General features: G+C 41.4%; 1 protein-coding gene across 2 annotated transcripts; it reads right to left on the bottom strand.

Moving 5' to 3' along the window:
* Positions 1-6,391: 6,391 nt before the first annotated feature.
* On the bottom strand, positions 6,392-17,302 carry LOC124861010 (DNA polymerase III PolC-type-like). Of its 2 annotated transcripts, XM_047354647.1 has the most exons (4): positions 16,463-17,302; positions 16,247-16,359; positions 16,114-16,165; positions 6,392-7,381 (listed from the first exon to the last, which is right to left on the bottom strand). In XM_047354647.1, exons 3-4 carry the CDS (start codon positions 16,163-16,165, stop codon positions 6,852-6,854), a joined length of 582 nt encoding a protein of 193 aa, XP_047210603.1. In that variant the 5' UTR covers positions 16,247-16,359; positions 16,463-17,302; the 3' UTR covers positions 6,392-6,851. The 2 variants fall into 2 exon arrangements, with proteins under 2 accessions (XP_047210603.1, XP_047210598.1); XM_047354642.1 differs by having other exon boundaries at positions 16,247-17,302.
* Positions 17,303-17,524: the final 222 nt, after the last annotated feature.

The following is a 17,524-nucleotide window of genomic DNA, read 5'->3' as shown; positions in this document are numbered from 1 at the left end:
GAAGATTTGAAAAATGATGAATGCACGTATATTCAGAACCTCTAGGTCAGAACTTTGTAGAGCCATGTTTCGCTGGGCATGTCTGCCAGCTGTAGCACATCTTATTTCACAATAACCCAAGTTCTGTCAGACTGGATACAGAGTTTGTGAACATACTTTTTTCAAATGTTGCCACAGATTCTCAAATGGAGTTAGGCCTGGACTTTGACTGGGCCATTCTAGCACATGAAGTTAAATTTTTCACATTTTGTCACATTACAATCACAAACTTCAATCTGTTCTATTCTCATTTGAATTTACCCCTTTACTCTAACACTCCCAAATAAAAATCCAGTGCAACCAAATGCCTTCAGAAGTCACCAAATTAATAGACTCCACTTACTCTGCTTAATTAAAGGACTAATAAATGGAATATCTGACATACAATCTGATTGATTTTTCCAAAGATATATTGTAATATATGTGCCAGGTATTTATACAAATTTGGGAGTTCCAGTCATCCGGAACTTTTAGGAGGAACTTTTATGAAAAGTCTTTAAACGTACAGGGGTTGGACAATGAAACTGAAACACCTGGTTTTAGACCACAATAATTTATTAGTATGGTGTAGGGCCTCCTTTTGCGGCCAATACAGCATCAATTCGTCTTGGGAATGACATATACAAGTCCTGCACAGTGGTCAGAGGGATTTTAAGCCATTCTTCTTGCAGGATAGTGGCCAGGTCACTACGTGATACTGGTGGAGGAAAACGTTTCCTGACTCGCTCCTCCAAAACACCCCAAAGTGGCTCAATAATATTTAGATCTGGTGACTGTGCAGGCCATGGGAGATGTTCAACTTCACTTTCATGTTCATCAAACCAATCTTTCACCAGTCTTGCTGTGTATATTGGTGCATTGTCATCCTGATACACGGCACCGCCTTCAGGATACAATGTTTGAACCATTGGATGCACATGGTCCTCAAGAATGGTTCGGTAGTCCTTGGCAGTGACGCGCCCATCTAGCACAAGTATTGGGCCAAGGGAATGCCATGATATGGTAGCCCAAACCATCACTGATCCACCCCCATGCTTCACTCTGGGTATGCAACAGTCTGGGTGGTACACTTCTTTGGGGCTTCTCCACACCGTAACTCTCCCAGATGTGGGGAAAACAGTAAAGGTGGACTCATCAGAGAACAATACATGTTTCACATTGTCCACAGCCCAAGATTTGCGCTCCTTGCACCATTGAAACCGACGTTTGGCATTGGCATGAGTGACCAAAGGTTTGGCTATAGCAGGCCGGCCGTGTATATTGACCCTGTGGAGCTCCTGACAGACAGTTCTGGTGGAAACAGGAGAGTTGAGGTGCACATTTAATTCTGCCGTGATTTGGGCAGCCGTGGTTTTATGTTTTTTGGATACAATCCGGGTTAGCACCCGAACATCCCTTTCAGACAGCTTCCTCTTGCATCCACAGTTAATCCTGTTGGATGGACAACTATTTATTGTGGGTTTGCAGATTTAATTATGGCTTCCTGAACATTTTGTGTTTCCCGTGGCTAAATTTTCTTGGACCTTTTAAACTACCTAGACCAGGCATGCCCAAAGTCCGGCCCCTGGGCCAAATCTGGCCCGCATCCTAAATTTCCACCGGCCCGTAGCATCCTGTCATACAATCAATAATATGTGGCCCGCCAGCACAGTTTCCCAGAATCAATCATACGCACATACGAAAAAGCAATTTTATATTTCACCATAGGCCAGCAGTAGACCTGTGGCTGCACTCTCATAACTAGTTGACCTTGAAAAACAGAATCGTCCTGTATTTAGAAACAAAAGCACCCGTTCTCTATTGAGCTGACAAGGGACACACTATGTCCCGTATTACTGTGAGAGTAAAGAAATTGTCAGAAAATTGCCACTGGAAAATCAATAACAGGGCACTTTTTAATGAAACGTTACGGTAAACTTCCTATCCCCTGTCCTGCTCTGTGACCATTGAGCTAACAGCATATTCGCGCTTGAGTATGAGAATATTTTTAACCCATTTCGAAAATGGCAACTAGTACGAAAAAGAGGACAGTTGACAAAGAGGGCCACCGTTTCAAGGAAAAGTGGAAATCAGAATACTTTTTCCTGACATTCGAAACAACTGTGTCTGCCTAATTTGCCTGAAGACTGTGGCTGTTTTCAAATAATTTAATATCAAGAGGCACTACCAGACGAAACATGTTAACTACGACAAGCTAACTGCGAAAGAACGCACCGAAAAACTGAAGCAACTGGAAGCTGCTTTGATAGCACAGCAGAGTTTTTTCACAAGAGCCCGTGAATCAAAAGAAAATTCTACAAAGGAGAGTTACGAGGTGGCAATGCTAATTGCCAAGCACGGCAAACCTTTCACTGACGGTGAATTTATTAAAGGCTGCGTGATGCAAATGGTGGAGAGAATTTGTCCTGAGAAAAAGTAAGACTTTGCCAATGTTAGCCTGGGTCGTAGCGCTGTGGTGCGGAGGATTGAAGAAATTTCATCTGATATCAAGAGACAGTTAGAGGCTAAAGCAGAGGAGCTTGTCTTCTTTTCAATAACTGCAAAATCCCTGAAACGCTGCTGAAACTCCTCATTCAGAGATGAAATGTTTTCTGCATACCTCCTCATTTCACCGGAAGTCCCACCCGTCAAAAAGTTTGATGAAAGGGTGTACTTAAATTCTCTTGCGGTTAGTTATAAATTGGATTGACTTCATATGTACAAAATATCCTAGATTTAACACTTAGCCAGTGAACAGAAGCTAAAATTGAAGAAGTATAGCTTAATTTAAACATCAGTCAGTCATTTTCTACCGCTTATTCCATAGTGGGTCGCAGGGGAGCTGGTGCCTATCTCCAGCAGTCTATGGGCGAGAGGCGGGGTACACCCTGGACAGGTCGCCAGTCCATCGCAGGGCAACACACAAACAACCATACACACACTCATTCACACACCTAAGGGCAATTTAGAGTGACCAATTAACCTAACAAGCATGTCTTTGGACTGTGGGAGGAAGCCAGAGTACCCGGTGAGAACCCACGCATGCACGGGGAGAACATGCAAACTCCATGCAGAAAGACTCCTGGCTGGGAATCAAACACAGGACCTTCTTGCTGCAAGGCAACAGTGCTACCAACTGCGCCACCGTGCAGCCCCAATTTAAACATAATTGGATTTAAATAAACTGGAGACTTTTTAATGGGTCTTTAATGGTTCTTTTGGGGACGTTCTGATAATGAATAGGTAAAATAGTCCAGTCATTAAATAACATATCCATGGACTTGTTTCTTTACATGACTACTGGACAGGAAAGTTCTAATTATGGCAATTTTGCTCAGTTGATTGATGGATGTCAGAGAAACCTGTAACATAGCCATCCATTTTCTTTAACCTCCTAATTGTAGTGCCACACGGGCTGGGCCTGAAGTAGTCACTAGGGCTAAAAAGACAAACATCAATTAGTAGTTTACTACAAAGAGGGTCTGACTGATCTAAAATGCTTTTTGGAGAAAGCTGGAGCACCCAGAGAGAAACCAGACCAAGCTAAAATCAAGCTAAATTAAAATAAAATCAATCACTGATGTAGGTTCGTCATTTTATCATGCGAAACTCTTCAGGACACTGGATGACAACAGACGATTTCAAAACAGGTTCTGTTTGATGTTGTGTTTGAGGCGACGTAGGAAGAGTAGTTGTCTTGCAATCAGAAGGTTGTGGGTTTGATTCCAGCTTCCTGCTGCTGTCAATGTGCCCCTGGGCAAGGCACTTAACCTCAAGTTGCCTACCGATCTGAGTATCGGTGTATGAATGTGTGAGCGTTAGTGAGTGTGATTGGGTGAATGTGGCTCTAGTGTAAAGTGCTTTGAGTGGTCTGTATGACTGGAAAGGTGCTATATAAGTTCAGTCCATTTATCCTTTAGATTTGTGAGATGTTTTATCACACAGGATACCACCACCTTGTCCACTCGTGGTATGTCTAGATCAATCAGAGATAACAACTGCCTTTTGGAAAAGTTTTTGTAAAGATCCTCTAAAATAGCAGTGGACAACGCTTTCCCAAATGACGGACAACGCTTTCCCAAATGCACTCCTCAGGCAAGCTCCTTGAATTCTCCATGGTCTCATCCAACATCTCTTTTTTGGATAATGAATCCCCTGATTCCATGCTGCTGCTTGAAGACTCTGTCTTAGACCTGGTGAACTTTTCCTTAAACCACGAGCAACATCTATTCCAGAAGGTAGGTTTTTCTGTATGCGGACGTAAGTGGTTTTGAAAACACTCGACAAGGGTGTCCTGTGTAAATTGGTCACATATAGCCAAAAGAAAGAACAAATCTGGAAGCTCGCAACTTATTTTTTTAGTTAATCTTTTAAAAATCCTCTTGACATTCTTTTCCTTCTGTGGGGTGATGGAAAAACTCTGCGTCTCAAGTGCCTTCCAGAGTTTCTTAAAATAGTAAAGTTTCATGGTTTCAAGTGTCTTCAGATGACATTTTATCACAGATTTTTTGAAAGCCAACTTAATTACACCTTCAGTCATTCGAAGTACAGACTCTTTATCTCTTTCTAATACTGCATAATCTGTATCAAACAATGATCCCAGTGACTCTGTGTCTGTTTCTGGCATGTCCTCCGGCCTCAAACCTGAAGGACTTTCCTCAGACTCATGATCCTGCTGGAAGTCTATGCTATCCACAAATAAATTTATTCCTTCAGAAAAATCAGTCAACATGTCACCTGCTTCACCCGGATTCGGTGAAAATATTTCTACCTTGCTCTCATTTGAAACATCTTCAATAGGGTCATCTGAAAGGTCTACCTCGACCGCATTTGGTAACTGGAAAACTTGCTGCAATGCCTCAGGTAAATCCATCTGCTTCTTATTTGGAATATCACTCTCTAAAAACAACTCAAAAGAACTATATGTGGGTCGTCCCACAATTTCTTCAACTTCCGTAGATGATGGTATCACCATACAAAACAATTTGGGCATTGTGTTCCTAAAGAAACTACTTATTCTACTCCCTATTGTCTTTTTTTCTTCTTTTTGGGACCAATATAATTGTTCCACAACTTCTTGAGTTGGTTTAACATAAAATTGAGTATTTTCAGGGTTACTCGCACTGACGTAGATACAAGGGTTCCACATTGTAACTTTTAACAGTTAAATCCCAAGTGATCGTTTATATATTATATAAATATTGGACCTCCTCAGGACACTGGATGACAACAGAAGATTTCAAAATATTAAAATATGTTCAATCTCAATGAGAGATTCTTTACCTGGATAGACGAGGAGATATGAGGATCCGACCAGTTTCACGTTGAAAGACAAAGTTCTTCCCTTCTACACAGTTATATGGCCCCTTGTGTCGTCACAAAATCAAAGGCAGATAAGCCTATGTGACGTCGGCACCGAGTTACGTCACATTCCGACGCAGTCTCTCTAGCCACGTGACGGTTTTCGTTCTAAAAATGAATTTATGTCATGTCGTTATTACGTCTTTATCACATTTACTAGCCTTGCCCCGCCCCCCAATCTGTTACCCGAATGTATATTTTTGTAATAATGCTTTATTTAGTCATTTTTAATTCTTCAAAAGAATTAATTTTTGGTTGAAAAAGCATGTTCTAGTTTTCACTTTATTCTGCAGAATGACATTTTGAGGTGAGGAAGATATATATTATTTACCACAAGTTTTCATGGTTGTCTCTTTTGTTTCCGTGAAAAATAATTGAATTTATTAAGATTTTTATTAGTAGTTTTCCAGCTTACAATACAGATGATTTGTTTTTAAAATGTATCTAGAGTATCTCGACATTAAACAATCAGAAAAAAACTATATGGTTTCTTTTTTCCATAAAAACAAAGATGATATTTGTTTGCATTGTTTAAAATATTTTCAAAAATTTTAGAGTCACTCGTGTTTGAATTATGCATGATGGTGGGACTTTCTTTTTAATTCTATTTGTTAACTGGACGTTTTTAAATGCCTTGCAGTGTCCCAATATTACCACTGGAGTGCACTGTTTGCACACAGATTAATAATCGTAAACGCTTGCCACATATGTCCTGAGTTTTACAAAATACACGCATCTTGAGAAAAGAAGGAGGGAAGGAAATTAAACAAAATGAAAGGAAATCAGCCCAAAAGCCAAGCTGATGACATCTACATCATAAATGATTTAAATCTAACTTCAAATCAAAACACCACAGATTCCACCATGTCGGTTTTTCATTAAAGCGAGTCAAGCCAAATGTGTACAGCCCAAAAAGACCCAAGATACTTACAAAGTATGTAAAAGCCCAGAGTTTAAAGAGCTATTTTTTTTATCATGATGCATATATAAACACATACAGATAGATTCAATATTTATGTTTGAAACATTTTATGTTATTTTCTTTTACAAGGTAAGGCAAATTTCCAATATACACATAAAATAACAGCAAGTATGAAGGTTTCCCTGTGTGGTTTCTATTATTTAGGGCAAATAAGACACATTTGCAATGTACAGTAAAATACATTTTAGTGTCACACAAAGAAACTAAACCACTGATCACAGAAACTGACACTTTCAACAAAGCTCAGAGCTACAACACTAAATGAATTAAGGAATGGGTATAACATGCTTTATCATTCTTTGATCAAAAGAAATGCAATTTAACCATCATCTTCTTACTTTGTGATTTAATATTTCTATTCATTAGGATGAACATGATGACAAAAATCACCTAAAAAACAATTATCCTCACATGGAAATGTTTGTTTTTGTTGACAGATTAATTATTTTTCAGGCTAAATTATTATCATTTTCTCTTATTAAACATTCTGCTAGTTTGCTCTATAAGTAAATGTCAAGACAGAGTTTCTATTAGGGGACCACACCTGGTACAGCTCTTGCAGCATCCTGGCATCCTCCACTGCATTATGAGCATTGTAGGACCTTCCAAGAAAGTGCCAGACTAAAGACTCCTGAGAATAGCTGGCCAGGCGCTGGTAGAGATTCTTGCTCAGCAAGAAAGTATCCAGGAAGCCCGACACCACCTGCTGGAACTCCTGCTGCAGGGAACATTGCCGCAGCACTCTGGAGAGCACAGGTTCGTCAAAACGCCTTGCATTATGGGCAGCCAGCACTATGGGGCATCGGAAGGTGCGCAGAAAGGTGATGAAGGTGGTGAGAAGCTCGTCAAGAGGGATGGTTTTCACTGGATCTCCATGAAGAAACAGGCCGTCAGGAGTCACTGTGAAGCCTGTGACAGCGGTGGCACTCCGGTTCGGGACACGGCGAGGCAAAGTGTATTTATTGAAGACCCTCTCCCCGCAGACAGCAGCCAGTTGAATGATATCACACACCGAAGTATCTGAATGAAGCAAAGATTTGACATGTGGCCTAAAATACTCCAGATTATAACAGTGAAAATATGCAAATACATATTCAATTCTATTCAGTTTATTTATATAGCACCAATTCACAACACATGTCGTCTCAAGGTTCTTCACAACAGTCAGGTTCATACATTCCTATTAATCGTAACCATTGAACAGTTCAGTCAGATTCAGTTATTTATTCAAATTGGATAAAACGTTTTTCTATCTAAGGAAACCCAGCAGATTGCATCCAGTCAGTGACTTGCAGCATTCACTCCTCCTGGATGAGCATGTAGAGACAGTGGACAGTCACTGGTGTTGACTTTGCAGCAATCCCTCATACTGAGCATGCATGTAGCGACAGTGGAGAGGAAAAACTCCCTTTTAACAGGAAGAAACCTCCAGCAGAACCAGAACCAGGCTCAGTGTGAGCGGCCATCTGCCACGACCGACTGGGGGTTTGAGAGAACAGAGCAGAGACACAAAGAGAACAAAGAAGCACTGATCCAGGAGTACTTTCTATGGGAAGGAAAAGTAAATGTTAATGGATGTAGCTCCTTTAGTCGTTTCATCTAGAAAGAAAGAACAGATAAACTCTGATCCAGTTTTCAAGGTTAGAGTCTGAAAGAGAGCACATAGAGTTAGTTACAGTAGAAGCTCAGTCAGTAGCCATGTCTAGGAGAGAAAGGGTTAAATACTGAAAGACAGGGCTATGTGGATCATCTGTAGAAGGTGAGCATTAAGTTGTTGCCAATATATTTGAATATATAGTTCCTTTATTAAGGAAATAAACTTATGGTAAAAGTAATTGCCCCCTAAATCTAATAACTGGCTGTGTATCCCTCTGCAGCAACGCTTGCCATCCAGCATTTGCAAGAACTAGTCATGTGTCTTTTAGATCACTGTGGAGAAATTGTGGTCCATTTTCCTTTGCAGAATTGTTTTATTTTAGCAACATTTGAGAGTTTCTTAGCATGAATGACCTGTTTAAGGTCACTGTTTACCACGAGCCATGTAGGGAACACAACAAGCACGCAGAGGAAGAAGTTAAGGGCGAATCAGCAAAGTGGAACTTTTAAGCCCAAATGTACAATGCTCTGTGTGGAGAAAACTTAACATTACACAACAACCTAAACTGTGAAACATGGTGGTGGCAGCATCATGTTGTGGGATGCTTCACCTTCCAGCAGGACAAAACCCATAATCATGCAGCGAGAGCTTGTTTGGACTGCTTTGGATTAAAGTCTTACAAAGTTTGGATTCTGAATACAAATGCACATCACACTTTTCAAAGGTTTGTTTGTAAGCAATATTTTTCCTTCCATTTTGCATATAAGCACCACTTGAGTGGGTCAATCACATAAAACAGTAACAAATTACATCAAAATGTATGGAGAACCAATCCTGCCATAAATAGATTGATAAATTACGGACTCGCCTAATAAATAGTTTAACAAATGAATTAATGTATCATTAGATGTGATAAAATAAAAAAGGGATTTATTCAATAAATGATCAATAAACCACACATAGACCAATATTTTAATTTTAATCTTTAATCTTTGTTATAATTTATCTCTGTGATCCTATTGTCATTGATTTTTGTTGATATGATAAATATTTCATTTTTTCCAGTCCTTTTATTACTTTCATATTTATTTCTGCACAAAAAACATTTACAAACATGTTTCTTTCTTAAAGGAACTATCTCTAACCTGCACAAATTTGAACCATGAGTGAGAAGAAGAGTTTAGTTTGAGGTGTAAGCCCCGCCCCCAACCATTTTTCCCCATGAAAAACCCTCCCTCTCTACTTCCTGGTCTCCTCCCAGTCGACATGTACGAGACTAAACACGCGCCTCAAGCTCGTGCTCGTTTATGAAAGATAATTAAAAAAGGGGTTGGCGGCGGGTTCATAGAAAATAAAACTTGGCAGGCTAACGCGTTTGCACAATTTCACGTATTTAACATTCACAGATAGAATGTTACTAAAGCAGAAAGTAGTACACAGCTATAAACTGCTAATAAGAAAAGCCTGGAGTACGATGTGCCAATATTTACACGAGATTTGTTTCTTCGTTGGACACTTTTGCGCTTCAGGTCCCTTTTATCTTCACCTGTTTTTCTCCGTTTAGGCTGTATAGCTCTGTATGCGGTGACAGGCAGCGGAGGTATCGCTACCTTCCCTCGTGCTTCGGCAGCCATGCTGTTTGTTAAGCACGCGCTAGAGGAGCTGCTGCTTAACAAAGGGTCCGACCTTCATTGTGCCATTGGCAGAGAACAGTCGTCCCTTGTTGTCCCCAGTCCACTGCTTATTCCTACTAAAAAGAAGCCTGGACTCGATTGTGCAATCAATTAGTCAATTGTTATTATCAAAGTACATCTTTTAATTCATAATACATGGTGTAAAAATAATTTTTCTTAACCAGGCAAAAATAAATTCTTCATAATTGTTTTTCTTTTTTATTGATTTTTTGTCATTTATTTCATAAAGATAGATGTTTTTTCTCCTATAGTATTTTCTTCCCCAACGGATGGGCTCATCTATTTATTTATTATTAATCAACATTCGTTCGTCTCTGGATTGTATTGGAACAGTCTCATTGGTAAAGCTTCACTCCTATTGGTCAAGCCTTTTGGAAGCAGGTAGCTTAATTATGCCTGCCTGGTTTTGATAAGTAGCCGGTAGCAGCAGCTCATTCTGTCATGTTTTTGGTGTTGACTTAATGTACCTTGTGGATTTGGTAGTAGATAGCACAGTTTGCAATATATAGGGCTGTTAGCAATAAATTGTGCAGTAAATCAGAATTATTAACTGTATCGTGTTGATTGTCTGAGAGAACACTTCAGTTTGCAGGAGAACTAACTTTTACGGGATTCACTATTACAGGCACCCCTTCAAATAAAAAGTATGCTTCTAAGATGGACTGTTTTCCCCCTCTAACAAGATAAAGCATTTTTTTAACCATCAACGTTAAATTAGCATTTTGAAACATTTCTAAAAATTCCTGAAGATATCAAAATATAAACTTTTCAAAAATAACATCAAGACGCCTTCATGAGGACCAAAAAATCGAGGCACGTGACGTTGCCCGGTACAGCCGAGCCGGGGTCCCACACTGGAGCCAGGCCTGGGGTCGGCACTCGTTGGAGAGCGTTTGGTGGTCAGGTTTCTCCTTGCGGGACCCGGCCGAGAAACCCAAAGGAGAGAAGCGAGGCCATCCCCCAGTGGGCCCACCACCTGCAAGGGGAACCATGAGGGACTGGTGCAAAGAGGATCGGGCCGCGGACGAAGGTGGAGACCTCGACGGCCCAATCTCCGGATGTCTAGGCTGGCTCTAGAGATGTGGAATTTCACTGCGTTGGGTGGGAAGGAGCCTGAGCTTGTGTGGGAGGTGGAGAGATATCAACTAGAAATAGTCGAGCTCTCCTCCATGCACAGCGTGGGCTCTAGAATCCAGCTTCTCAAGAGAGGCTGGACTCTTTTCTACACTGGAGTTGCCCGTGGGGAGAGGCGGCGAGCTGGGGTGGGTTTGCTTGTTGCACCCAAGCTCAGCAGTCTCGTGATGGGGTTTACCGCAGTGGATGAGAGCGTTGCATCTCTGCGCCTTCGGGTCAGGGACAGCTCTCTGACAGTCATTTCGGCCTATGGGCCGAGAGGTAGTGTGGATTACCCAGCCTTCTTGGCATCCCTGTCAGGGGTGCTGCATAGTGCCCCTCACAGGAAATCCGTTATTCTGCTGGGTCACTTGGGAAACGACAGTGACATCTGGAGAGGTGTAACTGGGAGGAATGGCCTCCCTGATCTGAATCTGAGTAATGTTTCGATATTGGACTTCTTTGGTAGTCACGGATTGTCTTTAATGAAGACCATGTTCAAGCATAAGGGTGTTCAACAGTGCACTTGGCACCAAGACACCCTAGGGAGGAGGTCGATGATCAACCTTGTTGTCCTGTCTTCAGACCTTCGGCCTCATGTTTTGGACACTCAGGTGAAGAGAGGGGCTCAGCTGTCCACTGATCACCACCTGGGGGTGAGTTGGATTTGCTGGAAGAGGAGAAAGCTGGACAGAATTGGTAGACCCAAGTGCATAGTGAGGGTCTGCCGTGAACATCTGGTGGAGCCCTCGGCCAGGGATGTATTCAACTCCCACCTCCGGGAGAGCTTTGACCAGATTCTGGGGAGGACTGAGTCATAGAGTCCGAGTGGACCATGTTCTATGCATCTATTGTCGATGCTGCTGCCCGTAGCAGTGGCCATAAGGTCTGCAGTGCCAGTCGCAGCTACAATCCCCGAACCCAGTGGTGGACACCAGCAGTAAGGGATGCTGTCGGGTACCGTGATGCCAAGCGTGCCATGTCCCGCGCTGTGGCAGAGGCAAAAACTCGGGCCTGGGAGGAGTTTGGTGAGGCCATGGAGAAGGACTACCTGTTGGCTTCAAAGCGATTCTAGCAAACTGTCCGACAGGGGACTGGAGGGTGTAACTATAGGGGGATTACACTCTTCAGCCTCCCTAGTAAGGCCTATCCCTCAGCTTCAGTAGGAGCAGTGTGGTTTTCGTCCCAGCTGTGGAACACTGGACCAGCTCTACACCCTCTGCAGGGTACTTGATGGTTCATGGGAGTTTGCCCTACCACATGGGTTTTGTGTCCCTCATGGTGCCCTGTGGGGGGTACGGAGTCAGGGGCCCTTTATTAGGGGCCATCCGGTCTCTGTACGAGTGGAGCAGGAGTTTGGTCCACGTTGTCAGTACTAAGTCGGAGTGTGAAGCGGCTGGGAGGAAGATCAGCTCCTCCAAGTCCGAGGCCATGGTTCTCGACTGAAAAAGGGTGGCTTGTCCTCTTTAGGTTGGAGGGGAGTTCCTCCCTCAAGTGAAGGAGTTTAAGTATCTCGGGGTCTTGTTCAGGAGTGAGGGAAGAATGGAGCGGGAGATCGACAGACGGATCGGTGCGGCTGCCGCAGTAATGGGGGCGCTGTGCCGGTCCGTTGTGGTGAAGAGAGAGCTGAGTCGAAAAGCAAAGCTCTCAATTTACCGGTCGGTCTACGTTCCTACCCTCACCTGTGGCCATGAACTTTGGGTCATGACCGAAAGAATGAGATCCCGGATACAAGCGGCTGAAATGAGCTTCCTCCGTAGGGTGGCCGGGCTCTCCCTTAGAGATAGGGTGAGGAGCTCGGCCATCCGGGAGGGACTCGGAGTAGAGCTGCTGCTCCTCCACATCGAGAGGAGCCAGTTGAGGTGGCTCGGGCATCTATACTGGATGCCTCCTGGACGCCTTCCTCGGGAGGTGTTCCAGGCACGTCCCACCGGGAGGAGGCCCAGGGGACGGCCCAGGACACGCTGGAGGGACTATTTCTCTTGGCTGGCCTGGGAACGCCTTGGGCTCCCCCTGGAGGAGCTGGAGGAGGTGTCTGGGGAGAGGGACGTCTGGGCGTCTCTGCTGAGTCTGCTGCCCCCGCGACCCGGTCCCGGATAAAGCAGAAGACGACGCGTATGAGTACGAGTAGCATCTGGAAAATACATCCAGTGTATAGATAACCATATTAATACACCTTTTAAAGTTAAGCGGTCTGTTTTCTAAGTAGGACTTCTGTTTAGATTAAGTTAAAGAGGAGAAAATATATGTAAATATGAATCTAAAAAATAAACATTGTTTAGGGAAGAAAACATTATTTGTGAGGGAATAAATATGAAAAGAAAAGGGCTAAGAAAAATAACATAACAACAAATTAACATCTTGAATAGAAAGATGTTAAAATGCAAAATGAAAATAAGAGCAAAGATAATATAAAGGCTCATGCCTGAAATAGAAATATCTATTTGTGTGATTTATTGATCAAATATTGAATAAATCTTCAGTTTTTTATTTTGTTGCATTTAATGGTTTATTCATTTATCTGTTAAACTATTTATTGGGTGAGTAGTTAATTATCAAGCAATTTATTTATATATGCATTTACTCTTAACTATGCAGGATTGGTCCTACATGGGTATGTAGGCGTTCCACATTTTAATGTGAAATCAAGGACATTGTGTAAACATGGACACAGGCCTGATTTGTATTGCAGATCTCACTGAGGTGAATGAGTGATATGCAGATGTAAAAAACAATAGTTCCTTGACTCCTTTTTCATAGCAGTATTTTAAGGCGAGCAATGAAAGGTGCAAATCTATGAAGATTGTCCTCGAAGATTAAGCAACATAAATACTTGTGGTTTCTGACATGATCAGACAGGATATCATACATGAGTTGTGCTCTAGCGTTGCATGACAGCTGTAATGACTTAGGCCATATCACAGAGACCATGAGTGACAAAGGCAATGAGGAAGTGGCAAACAAGAACTTTGAAGAACAGAAACTATAGATTTTAATTCATCTTGAGAGACACATTTTTCACTTCACACTGATGCAAATTTGACCTTTTGCTTTCAGACTGTCTAACAATAAACAGAAAAGTGTAAGTGTCAGGGTGAGGGTAGAATATGCATCAAATAAGTAAAGAAACGCGAACCTTGGTTGTTCCGGTGCGCTGTACACGAGACTCTTTCTACTGAGAACAGTACTTGTTGTTACTCTATGTTCTGTAACGAACTGGGAAGACTCCAGGAAGGTGGCTCTCTGTTAGCCTGAGTGCCACACTTAAATGTTTCATGTCCTGCCAAATGTTGGGATGGTACCGACTGCACAAACCAAGTCATTTTCACCACCCACCCACAAACACACACAAAGGCAAAATCTGCCTGTGGTTTTAGCCTCTGTGTTGCTTAAGGGCTAACTGTCTCTGTGAGTCTGAGTGTGTGTGAATATGTCATTATATCAAAATGTGAATCTGGTGACTCCAACTTTAGCACCATCACATAGATGTATGGTCTGAGACCTGCCGATTTGTCTGTGAATGAATACCACAAATAAGCGGCCATTTTAGGAAGCTCTTTAGAGTCTGTATGTGAGGTTTGTCCCTATGTGAAGCAAGCAACATGTGCTAATCATAAACAAAGTACTCACATATGGTTGACTCACTGTGGATGATGACTAATTCTCCGTATCCTGTTACATAATATTTCTAATGATGGGAACTTTTTGTAGAAATGGTTTGTCATTCCTCCACATTCCTGCACAACTGAGAGGATAAGTAGCATCTGTGATGATAAGGAGGGTAAGCATTCCGACTCTTTGTAGTGTGACTTTGTTGTTTTGCCCTGCTCTGACTAAGCAACCAGATTTAAATCCACCATTTCTCTCTGGTACAGATCTGGAGGAGACAGAGGTCTAACTGGGAGGGATCAGAAACAGATATTCCACCTGAAAGGCACAGCTCATGCTGGACTCATAAAGCGATCTGCATTTTTACGTTCACCCATTGGAACACAACAGCACAATAAAAGGGCCTCGGTTTCTTCCCACTCCACTTTAGACCGCGCTCAGAGCAAACCTCTAAACTTCATCTACTTGGAAAACCGGTTTGAAGCGGCATGCAAGTAATAACTAAGAACAAAACAACTGAATGCAATCTCTCAAATAAATGAATATTAACGTGAGCACTGTAAGACATAGGCTGGTTAACCGGTATCAAGAATTTAAGGCTTTCAAGTTTAAAAGAGTTATCGCAGCAAAAGAACAGCAGTTCTACTACTACCACAAATGGCTGCACATTGCTGCTCAGCTTGATGAAGGCTCCTACACTTTTCTCTTGCTTACATGAACAACAAATTAGGCAGCTTGAAAATATTTCCATTCTGACTGTCATGAACCCCTTGCAGATTATCCTTCAATCTACATGTAGTTAAGAGGCAAATAACAAATATGATGCCTCCATTTATATCAACTAGCAACTCATTTTGTACCCATGCACTTCAAGTGTATCAGTTTATTCAGTTTAATTTGCACAAATCTAATTCAATTGTTTATGATCTGAAACTACATTCTATTCCCAATTGTTTTGGTTCTGCGTCTGGTTTGGTTCCAGTTGACTCAAAAGATATTACAGTTTATGATTCCTGAGGGAACCAAAATATTTCTGATCCCCTTCTGGTAAATATTATCTTTTAGAGTCATGTAACCAACTTTTCATACAGTAGACTATGAACTGAATACAGGAACCTACTTAAAATCATTGTTTGTCTATGTGGATATCAAACTTCCCCCCTGACAAGTAAAAATGGACGCATAGGAGAACGTGACGTTCCACAATAGACGGCCCTCCTTCATTAAACAAAAAAGTATGCAACTACAAGCTGGTGAACTGACTGACACCTTAAAAACAGTGGTTGATGCTGGCTGGTATTGCCATTATATGCCTGTCTTGTTAACTCATAAGTAGTACTCAACCATCAGTACAAGTCTCTCGATAATATGAGAACTATAACGCTCAATATAGTTTAATCATTTAGCAGAAGGAGAAAGAGTTGTTGGCTCTCTCTTTTAAATAAGCACTTTCCATTATAGATTATATCATACATTTTTCTTTAAAGTCGTTGATTAAATATACTGGGGTATGTTTTATTACTCACAGCGGCCAAAACCTTGTGCAATTTATAAAAGTAACAACAAGGCAAATAAATTATAAATATGTGATTTAATAATAATAAAATTTTAATAGAATATGTTGTAAGAGCACTGATTACGGATATACTAATTAGTAGTTATTAAAAGCCAGTGTGTGATTTGTGATATGCAGCTGTTGATTGAATATAGATTGAATATGAATGTGTGGAGTAGATTACCCAATCCAGTGGTCTCCAGGTCAAAGAAAACGATGATTTCGTTATCAGCCATCTGGAAGGCAGAAATAGTTACATTAAAAACCATGTGAAACAACATTGAATAAACGAAAAAATGAACCCTAGTTGAGCTCACCTTATCCGGGTTGGTTCTTCTTCAGCTGAGCAGTGAGACAGATGTGAAACCGGTTGGGGAAAAGAACCTCACTTATTACAGCATAACTGGAAACAGACCAAATCTGAGCGCCACTTTCAGTTTAGATGAAGAGAAACAGATGAAGTTAGTATCGTTTCTCTCCCACGCATCGTCACGTCATGCAGAGGTGTGTGTGAGTCCTCGGTCAAAAGTCACCTGTCACAACAGGTCGTAGGTGCTGAACAACAGAACTCAACTGGGAAGTTTCGCCGCTCTTCGTTCAGTTTCATTTCGGCTCCGAGACCAGAAAGAGTCATTTTATGGACCGCACAGAATAAACTATTTATGGTAAAGGTCAATGAAATGAATAAATAAATGTTACGGTTCAATCGCTCCTGGAGGGAACATTAAATACGTTTAAATGATGAATTATATTAAGTAATATTAGTTTTTAAACATAATACACAATAATAGATAAACTCCAGCAGCACCCGAAACTTTCATTTGTTAAGACATTCTAACCGTTTAGAATTCATAAAAATGTTTTTAGTCAAATTTGTTGTCATTCATCATATGATATCAAGCAGCGAATGGCAAGTTTGATTATATATATTATATATATTCACCTACTAAAGTGAAGGACCGTCAAAAGAGAGGTTGAGAAATGTCATTGACAGTACTAATTCTAACGTGAAACCTGCTAGCAAGCAATTACAGACCACTTCCTGCTTGTTTTTTTGTTTTAATATGGAAGAATTAGAAATTTTTTTTTTTTAATAAGTGGATTTTAAATACTAGTTGAATTCAACTCAATTCACTTATAAAGCACCAATTGACAGTACGTCATCTCAGCCACTCTACAATTTAAAAAAAGAAGTGAAAAAAGAGATTTCAAGTCAAGCTATACATTCCAATTGATCCTAGTTCTCAAACAATGTAGTTAAGTTCAGTAATTTATTCAAATTGGATAAAACGTTTTTCTATCTAAGGAAACCCAGCAGATTGCATCCAGTCAGTGACTTGCAGCATTCACTCCTCCTGGATGAGCATGTAGAGACAGTGGACAGTCACTGGTGTTGACTTTGCAGCAATCCCTCATACTGAGCATGCATGTAGCGACAGTGGAGAGGAAAAACTCCCTTTTAACAGGAAGAAACCTCCAGCAGAACCAGAACCAGGCTCAGTGTGAGCGGCCATCTGCCACGACCGACTGGGGGTTTGAGAGAACAGAGCAGAGACACAAAGAGAACAAAGAAGCACTGATCCAGGAGTACTTTC

The sequence above is a fragment of the Girardinichthys multiradiatus genome, chromosome 2, assembly GCF_021462225.1.
Source record: "Girardinichthys multiradiatus isolate DD_20200921_A chromosome 2, DD_fGirMul_XY1, whole genome shotgun sequence".
NCBI classification, from domain to species: Eukaryota; Metazoa; Chordata; class Actinopteri; order Cyprinodontiformes; family Goodeidae; genus Girardinichthys; species Girardinichthys multiradiatus.
This window is presented reverse-complemented; position numbering and strand designations above follow the sequence as displayed.